This window comes from Podarcis cretensis (genome assembly GCF_951804945.1).
Source record: "Podarcis cretensis genome assembly, chromosome: 14".
NCBI lineage: Eukaryota > Metazoa > Chordata > Lepidosauria > Squamata > Lacertidae > Podarcis > Podarcis cretensis.
In genome coordinates, this window is record NC_137183.1 from 27,416,515 (window position 1) to 27,425,707 (window position 9,193).

At 43.3% G+C, this 9,193-nt stretch overlaps 1 protein-coding gene across 1 annotated transcript; it reads right to left on the reverse strand.

The window, feature by feature from the left end:
• Positions 1–324: 324 nt before the first annotated feature.
• LCTL (lactase like) lies at positions 325–8,763 on the reverse strand. The gene is given in 12 exon segments (XM_079954431.1): positions 325–1,394; positions 1,396–1,453; positions 2,413–2,476; positions 3,191–3,390; positions 3,481–3,607; positions 4,418–4,593; positions 4,871–4,959; positions 6,064–6,143; positions 6,146–6,231; positions 6,326–6,380; positions 7,244–7,339; positions 8,635–8,763. Coding segments are annotated over 12 exon segments (1,176 nt in total). The 5' UTR covers positions 8,725–8,763; the 3' UTR covers positions 325–1,339.
• Between the last annotated feature and the right edge of the window lie 430 nt (positions 8,764–9,193).

A 9,193-nucleotide genomic window follows, 5' to 3' on the forward strand; every position in this document is an offset into this window, starting at 1 on the left:
TGCCGATCGAAAGGTCGGCGGTTCGAATCCCTGCGGCGAGGTGCGCTCCCGCTGCTCGGTCCCAGCGCCTGCCAACCTAGCAGTTCGAAAGCACCTCCGGGTGCAAGTAGATAAATAGGGACCGCTTACCAGCGGGAAGGTAAACGGCGTTTCCGTGTGCGGCTCTGGCTCGCCAGAGCAGCGATGTCACGCTGGCCACGTGACCCGGAAGTGTCTCCGGACAGCGCTGGCCCCTGGCCTCTTAAGTGAGATGGGCGCACAACCCCAGAGTCTGTCAAGACTGGCCCGTACGGGCAGGGGTACCTTTACCTTTACCTTTACAGTGTGCCAGAAGTTAATATACTCATTTGTCCACAATACTTGGAATTTATGTTAGGTAGATGGGACTGAGAGGAAGCGAGGAGGGTTGTGGGCTAGCAAAGGAAAAGTGGGGATGTCGGGGAGAGTGGCAGTGAAAAATGAGGTAGTGAGGACTCTGTTGAAAAGCAAGACACTTCTATTGACAGGTAACTTACTAAAAAAAATTGCTCATTTTAGCTACAGTAACCCTGAACCAGTTGGCACCTACCTAATTCTCTATAATTCAAATAACATTTTCTTAATGAAAGCCTCAGCAGAAGGTTGTATTTTTGCTAAATTAATCAGAAAAGACTTTAGACTGGTTGATCTCAGTGTTTGTTACGCTTCTGGAATGATGTAAAATTTGAAAAGTGTGTCACAGGGTTGGACCACAAGTATTGTCCTGATCTCTAAGAAAGGTTTTTTAAAAAACAACCCAACAACTGTCATCCAATCAGTCTAATTGATGTTCAAATTCAAGCTAAGTTCTTTCTTTTACAAGCTGGAATTTTGGACAGCAGCAAGTGAGGTTTAGTGTGGGATTTTCAACATTGAACTCTTCTTGGATATTATTTATATATTCCAGAAGGGCCATTTTTATGTAGCCTTTCTTAATTTTTGAAGGCCACTTTTTACTTCAGAAGTAGACAAATGATATGTTAAATTCCTCTCCTAATTTAGATCAGAGATTGCTGTGCCTAGTTAAGTCCCACAGCATAGTCTGAAGGCACATGATGCAGCCACCTTGCCAAAGGTGCTTGAGTTCCATATTGGAAAACAGATAGGTTATGAATGTAAAATAAAAAATTGCTACTTTGTTATAAAGTGTTCTCACTGAATTAATGGGTACAGCTATTTTGCTCGCAATTGACCCAAAGGAAGTGTTGATTTAAAAGATGACTTATAAAGTCAGCAAAAAGATGAACTTTGGTTAGCCAATAGATGGACAAATAAATGGGTGGGAATACTTTTCAAATGAAGATGTTTTATGAAAAACTTGTTAATGATGTTTCCTGAGTAGAATCAGCAGTAGAACAGCACTTATGAGAATGCAGAGTGAAAACTGTTGGCACAACAATCTCAGTCACCATTTCCAAATGAGTTGTCAAAGGCTCTGAAATTTGAGAAAAGAGTGGGGGCTAGATAAGTACAGCTGTGCATTTTCATCAAAAACTACATTTGAGCAGCATTGCTGTCGTTCTGCACTAAGTTGGAATTATGAACAAATGTCAACAACACCCATAAGAACTTTGAAACACAAGGAAGCCCAATTCTAGATTCCTGTCTTTTCCCCCCTTTAACAGAATCTACAAGCATGTGAATGCTCAGATGATAACAAAAATGGGTTGTGCCCATTACTGTGAATTAGTCTGAGTATATTAGCAACAGTATTCTGCTGTTACTCTTAATTTTTAAAGAAAGGGAAAGAAAGAGTTGTCAATCTTTGAAGCAGCTTCACCATTTGCCATTCTGGTGCACACATAGCAGAGCATCCTCTCCCCCATCACTACTAACTATCCTCAAACCGTGCCTGCTCAGTGCTGGGAGGCAGCTTCCATAGTGCTGTGTGATGTGTCTCTAGCGAGGAAAAAATGTTACACTAAGACGGCTGCACCCATGACTACTTCTGTACTAGCCCTTAAAGGTAAGAGTGCACAACCACAATCATTCTACATTGTATTTCCCTACTTGACTTAAGAGACTTAAGACTCTCTTAAACGTATGTTATAATTTCTGAAGTGAGCAAAGTTCTAATGGCAAAACTGAAACTTAAGTGTATTGATCTATATTATTGCTACAACTCAGACTTTGTGATCTGGAAGAAGGTAAACGGCGTTTCCGTGTGCGGCGCTGGTGCAGGCTCGCCAGAGCAGCTTCGTCACGCTGGCCACGTGACCCGAAGTGTCTCCGGACAGCGCTGGCCCCCGGCCTCTTAAGTGAGATGGGCGCACAACCCTAGAGTCGGACACAACTGGCCCGTACGGGCAGGGGTACCTTTACCTTTACCTTTACTGCTACAACTCTGTCTTTGTGATCTGGAAGAATAATCATTGGACAGTTCAAACGAGTTACCTGCACTAAGGAGTTGGTTCATGGCTGAGCAGACTTCAGTGGCCTTCTGGTGCCAGTTCTCCACCTGCCAAATCAAATTGCTGTTAGCTATAAAGTAATAGAGCTGGAAAGGAGCAGTGTGCTCTTTAAAGATTAGTCCACATTAATGTGCTATTAAAAAAACACCTGCTAGATGAGGAACTAGCTACTGTGCTTAAAGGAAACCAGTGTTCGAAACTCCCATTGTTCTAGGCGCATTTTGCGACTGGGAATTTCAATAGTGCAAGCAATTTCTGAACTCGGGGCACAGTACTTCACTTAAGATTCCAGATTAAAACTGCCACTGCTGGTGCTAAGGGCGTGGGAGGAGAAACTCCTGCCTGCTCAACTTCCAAGAAATCACCACAGCATCAAACTGAAAGGCTCTGCCTCTCAGCTGGCCTTACAGAAAGGCAGCGTTTTGAGGGGCCCTCATAATAATATTAAGGGGGCAGGCAGGGGATGTGGGGCTTTGTTTTTTTTTGCAGTCTTCAGATGAGGACTAGACCATATGAAAAACGAGCATGAGGTTTTAGCTGCAGTTCATTTTCAGCTTTGTATTCTTGTTATTAAAAAGTGTGCCTAGACATTCCATTGCTGCATCCATAACCTAGGTTTAAGGTGCCATTAAGCTCCTAGCTTTCATATCTCAGTTTCTAACACTGAAGGAAACCATGAGTGCAGAGAATAACCAGCATGGATGGAGCTCTACAAAGGTTTTGGACTACATAAAGCAAAAATTAGCAGAAAGTGGCCTTACCTCCCTTGGGTTAGGAAATCCATTTGCTTCAACTATTGCCTTATAATAGTGAACTGAAGCTTTTGGGTACCGAGGTTTGTTCTGATATTGAATGTCAACATAGTAGAGTCCAAATCTCTCAGAATAACCTTGTTCCCATTCAAATTTATCCAGTAGAGACCAGGCAGTGTAACCCTGAATGTTAACACCATCCTTAGTAGCTGAAAGAAAGGACCATATGGTTTTGTTAAGTGTGAGACTTGATACCTGTTCTTGATTTGCTTTATGTGATTATTTGACTTAAACTTCACCTTTTAGCATCTCATTAATATACCCCTTAAGATAATTGATTCTCCACTCATCACACAGCTGAGCGTACAGTAGCTTTTCTGGAATGCCATTCTCAGTCACATAAATGAGTGGGTTTCCATATTGTGCCTATAAACAAAAAGAGAAAGTCTACATTGATATGTGTATCAAAGGCAGAGCTGCCCTTGTTCCAAGAGCCATGGGTGCATTTTGCTGCACTGAAATTGGAGCTGGGTTCCTAAGGCAACAAAAACCAACGTATACATTTTAAGGGTAGCTGGAGTGATCCAAGATAATTAAAATATTTGTGGTTATAGAATGCAGTGCTAGTATGTTAAAAGGCTAAAAACAATTTGATTGCAAGTTCTGTTGAGCACTGGAGCCCAAACCAACACGTACCCATGGGGTGCTCCTTTAAACCCTTGTTTGATACAATGGCACTTCCAGCTGCAGCTAGTTCCAGTTAAGGTTTTCTAAAAATCCAGGGATAGTGAACCTGTGGCCATGTAGATGCTGGACTCTAGCTTCCATCAGGATAATGGGAGTTGTATTCCTAAGAGCACTCGGAGGGCAGGGATTCTCCATCCCTGGTGTAAACCGAATGTCATGCTTGTATGCATTCATGCATTGTTTGGTAGTTAGCTTTCACGTAGGTATATGTAATTTCTTGATTTCATCACACTGGATAACTTGCAGCTGACTCTAGAGAGCTCTCTCAGTTGAAAAGCATTGCATTTACCTTGATAGAAAAGTTGTTTTTAGTGACCTGGTGATTCTTGTTCTCTGATGCAAATCAATTGATGCTGGAGGTCATGCATGCACATGTGAACCGGCAAAAGACAAGCTCTGATGTGCTTATAATGTTTTACAGTGCTTCCAACTTGATAGAATAACATACATCTTGCAAAGAGGAAGACTCTTTAAGGAAGCACACATTACCTTGACAAAGTTGAGTAGTCTTCGGAAGCCCCAAGGCACAGTGTATACCCACTGGGACCCTGCATTTGGCCACTTGGGATCCACCAATTCCATCAAATCTCTGTTGGTGAAATAGCTTAGCTCTTCCGACAGATAGTTCTTTTGTGAAATGTAACGGGTGGTGAAATGGCTTATTCCTAGGAAGTCTTGTTGTTGTTGTTTAGTCGTTTAGTCGTGTCCGACTCTTCGTGACCCCATGGACCAGAGCACGCCAGGCACTCCTGTCTTCCACTGCCTCCCGCAGTTTGGTCAGACTCATGTTTGTAGCTTCGAGAACACTGTCCAACCATCTTGTCCTCTGTCGTCCCCTTCTCCTTGTGCCCTCCATCTTTCCCAACATCAGGGTCTTTTCCAGGGAGTCTTCTCTTCTCATGAGGTGGCCAAAGTATTGAAGCCTCAGCTTCACGATCTGTCCTAGGAAGTCTGCTGTACCCTTAATGTAGCTCTTCTCTTGTGCTGAGAAAACTGGCAGTCTTGATGCCAGTCCTTGCTTGGCACTTTTTCTACCTTTCAAGGCAAGCACGTAGAAGAAAAAGCAGTCTGTGTAGGTATGTGTAGGATTTAAGCTTTCTTACCTTTTCCTGTTTTAGAAAGAGCACATATGCTGGCTACAACATCCAAGCAGTGAAGCTCTCTTTAGCAGTCACTAGCTGTATTTCTGTAGTCATTAATGCCTCAATTAGACCCTCTTTCTGATTACAGTGAGATAAGCTCAATAGGAGTGCATTAGGTTGTAGCCAATGCCAATCCCATTCAGAGTTGAAATTAGTGATATTAATGGATGCAATACAGCCCATTGCATCCACACTAACTATCTCTAGTGGCTGGTGCCTGGGACTGGTAGGAAAAAAGGAGCCAGAGCCAATGACTGGAAGAGCCAACACAGTTTAGTCCCCATCTTCCTCCCTGCTGTCTTCTGCAAGGGCAGAATGGAGACCAAAGAGGAAGAAGTTGGCAAAGCCACCCTGTGTTATAAGGAGGCAGGCAGGGGGGGAGTGGCCTGTTCATCTTAATGGACCAGGCTCCACTGCTGTATATTTATTGAATTTATGTCCCACCTTTTCCTCCAGGCAGCTCAAGGTGGTGTGCAAGGTTCTCCCCCTCCTCAAGCCCCACAACAACCCTGTGAGGTAGGCTAGGCTGAGAGGCAATGAGTAGTCCAGGGTCACCAGTGAGCTTCCTAGCCATGTCGGGATTTGCACCCTGGTTTATGTCCTAGTCTGATACTGTAGCCACTGTATCACACCGCCCTCAAGGTGGTTTGAAAATACTTTAAAAGAGAAAAAAAAGACTATCATAATGCAGTGTTATTATTACTGGTTGGTCTCTTCAGGAGCAGATGGCATGAGCTGCTTCACCAGGATGCCTCTCTTGCCTTGGCTGCCATCAGAAACACTGTTAAAGCAGCAGCAAATTTGGTATGAGAGTCATTAAAGGTGTAAAATAGTTGGATTTGGAGAAAAAGGTCTGGGTTTCTATTTGGTTCACCTGTCACTGTAGGAACCTCCCAATTGGTAGTTAACGCTGAGCTTGAATGCATCACATGGGCAAGCCTCCCAAAATTCACTTTGTGAAAATAAGTAAGGTAAAAAGTGAACCAGTGTGACTTACCAATATAATCCTTCATAATTTCAGGGTAGTCTCCGTGGTAAATTGGGTTGGCAAACCATCCCAGAGAAAACTGCAGGTGTACCTCTCAGCTGCTTCTATATCTTTCTTTTTGCTTAAATCTATAGGTTCGCCCCAGGTGCTAGTTAAAGAAATCCCAATAGTGCCTTAAAAGAGAAGGGACAGTGCTGCAGTTATTTTCTAGCTTCTAGGACTCATACCTCCAAATAGCTGTTTGTTTATAGCAACTCTGCTTATTACCTCTCTGTTCCCCATGCCATTTCTTGTTGTAAGAATCCCACACCTCTGCATGAGCCTGTAGTGAAAAGAAGCAGCTCTGCTAAGGTCTGAGTCTATATCAGGGATGTTATATTTGCAAGCACAGGCGGGAATATAGTATCCTCCAGAAGTTGCTGGAGCTACTTGTTGGCATCCATCTGTCTCAGGAGACAATGAAAGAGAACACCTTTGGGGATAAACTGTTTTGAGAGTTACAGCTCTATGGCTGTAGAGACTGGTTTGGGAGAGACATGTTTTATTTTAGGTGGGGAAGATGAAGGCAAAGATGGGCAAAGCTGTGAGCCAGACAAAGGATTAGACAAATTCTACCCATGGCTACTAGTCCTGGTGGCTGTATTGTGCCTCTGAATACCATATTTTTTTTTTGTAAGCCACCTTTCCACAGTTCAAACCATGCTCAAGGTGGCTTACAACATGAAGTACATAAGCACAACATAGCAAAAGTAGTCAAGCAATAAAAAACACACCATTAAAACACACAAAACCAAACTGAACAATTTCTACATAAATCACCACAGGATCTAAAATAAAGTTACAAAAGACCACATCCTCCCAGGTCCCTATCCTCCCAGGCCAAGTGGGAAAAGGCCAACAAGGCAGGGAGCAAATCTTCTGGGACTCACAGCGAAGTTGGTAAGAATTACAAGCAGGGATAGTGCCGTTGCATTCATGTCCCAGAGATATCAAGTTGGCCACTGTGAAAACAGGACACGGGACTACACAAGCCTTTGGTCTGATGTAACAAGGCTCTTAGGTATGTTTATGAATGTGACTGGAATGATACAAAGTTGAGGAGGGGGAAAGTGGTGTCTTCACTGTTCTGGTCACACAGGAATCCAATACTAACATGAATTGGATTCAGCGTTCTGCCCATGTTACCTTAATTATATGATGTGCTGCTTTGTAAGCTCCATCCGAGCCTAGTTTGAGGCCTGGCGCATGCTGTCCTGTCTCATAGCCTTCTACTGCGATTGCCTGGAAACACAACATTTGTTTCACTTAGGATACAGAGGCAGGGAAAGTACATAAGAACTGGCACTGCCAAATTAAACTGCGCCCTGGCCAGTAATCGGCCACATAGCCCACACACAATATGTTTTAGCTCAGGGGTCAGCAAACTTTTCCAGCAGGGGGCCAGTACACTGTCCCTCAGACCTTGTGGGGGGCCGGACTATATTTTGGAAAAAAATATGAATGAATTCCTATGCCCCACAAATAACCCAGAGATGCATTTTAAATAAAAGCACACATTCTACTGATGTAAAAACACCAGGCAGGCCCCACAAATAACCCAGAGGTGCATTTTAAATAAAAGGACACATTCTACTCATGTAAAAACATGCTGATTCCCAGACTGTCCACGGGCTGGATTTAGAAGGTGATTGGGCCAGATCTGGCCCCCGGGCTTTAGTTTGCCAACCCATGTTTTAACTTCTCTATATAACATTCTGCATGTTTACTCTGAAGGGAAGCCCCACTGTATTCACTGGGCTTTAATCACTTAAGACTGCAGCCTTTAAATTGGGAAACTAGTCACCTCTGAGCCTGTGATGTTATATCTTTAGGGTTTCAGGGTTTCCTGCAGAGAAAAAGTACTGCAGGTTAATGGCTTTAGATAGTCTCTTTGCAACCGTAAGGAATACACGTAAGTGGTGGCCATGGGAATTACATAAGATATGCAGAAGGGAAGCTACCGTATACCTTTCCCCTTCCCTGGCTGAAGGTGGTATCAAGGTCTTTGTGTTTGAAGGAGAACAAAGAACAGGCAGTGTTGAAGTGGGATTGGAAGAGGCATAAAGGAATGGCTTGAGGGGGAAGCAAGATCTGTGGAGATCTTCCACCTTCAGCTCAGGCTGTATGCATGTACAAATAAAGCCATGTATCACAAAGACCACCACAAGCTTCCAATGATCATTCTAAGAAAAGCATAACGCAAGGTATGCCCAGAGACCTCTGCGATTGCTTAGCGCTCAGAGATTGAGGTGTTCTTAACAACTATGCATCTATAATCTTGAGTCCTAATGAAATATTAACCTTTTTTTTAAAAAAGCCACAAAATTCCTCACACTCGGAAAACTTGATGCCATAATGTTTAAGCTCTCCTCCAAGCTCTGGCCATTATGCCCCATATTGCTGTCAGAGAAACCTCCATCCTTGCTGCTACGGCACTGTACTGTTTGTGTGGATCTTTGGATCCTTGTCTTAAGTTCCCGCGTTATACAGATGTTTGGCTTTAATGTGCATTCTTTCTGGACAAAGCTGGCACTTACCATGGGGTTGTTAAAAGTAATCCAGTGCTTCACCCGGTCCCCAAAACTCTCAAAACACAAATCTGCATAATCCTTAAAATAACTTGCCATGCTCGCATTCTGCCACCCTCCGTATTTTTCTTGAAGTACCTGCATGTGTGCAAGAAATTTTTAAATGGCTAAAATTTTTGAAAGTGTCCAACATTCTCTCTTGATTTAATAAATGCAAGATTAATACAGTGGTACCTCAGGTTACATACGCTTCAGGTTACAGACGCTTCAGGTTACAGACTCCGCTAACCCAGAAATAGTGCTTCAGGTTAAGAACTTTGCTTCAGGATAAGAACAGAAATTGGGCTCTGGCGGTGCAGCAGCAGCAGGAGGCCCCATTAGCTAAAGTGGTGCTTCAGGTTAACAACAGTTTCAGGTTAAGAACGGACCTCTGGAACGAATTAAGTACTTAACCTAAGGTACCACTGTACTTTAAAAAAATGCTGTGTCACTCCATCCATCTTAAAGCCAAATCTTTAGAATTTAGCCAAAGGCCATCAGTTGCAGGGGGTGAGATTGCTCAGAGCAG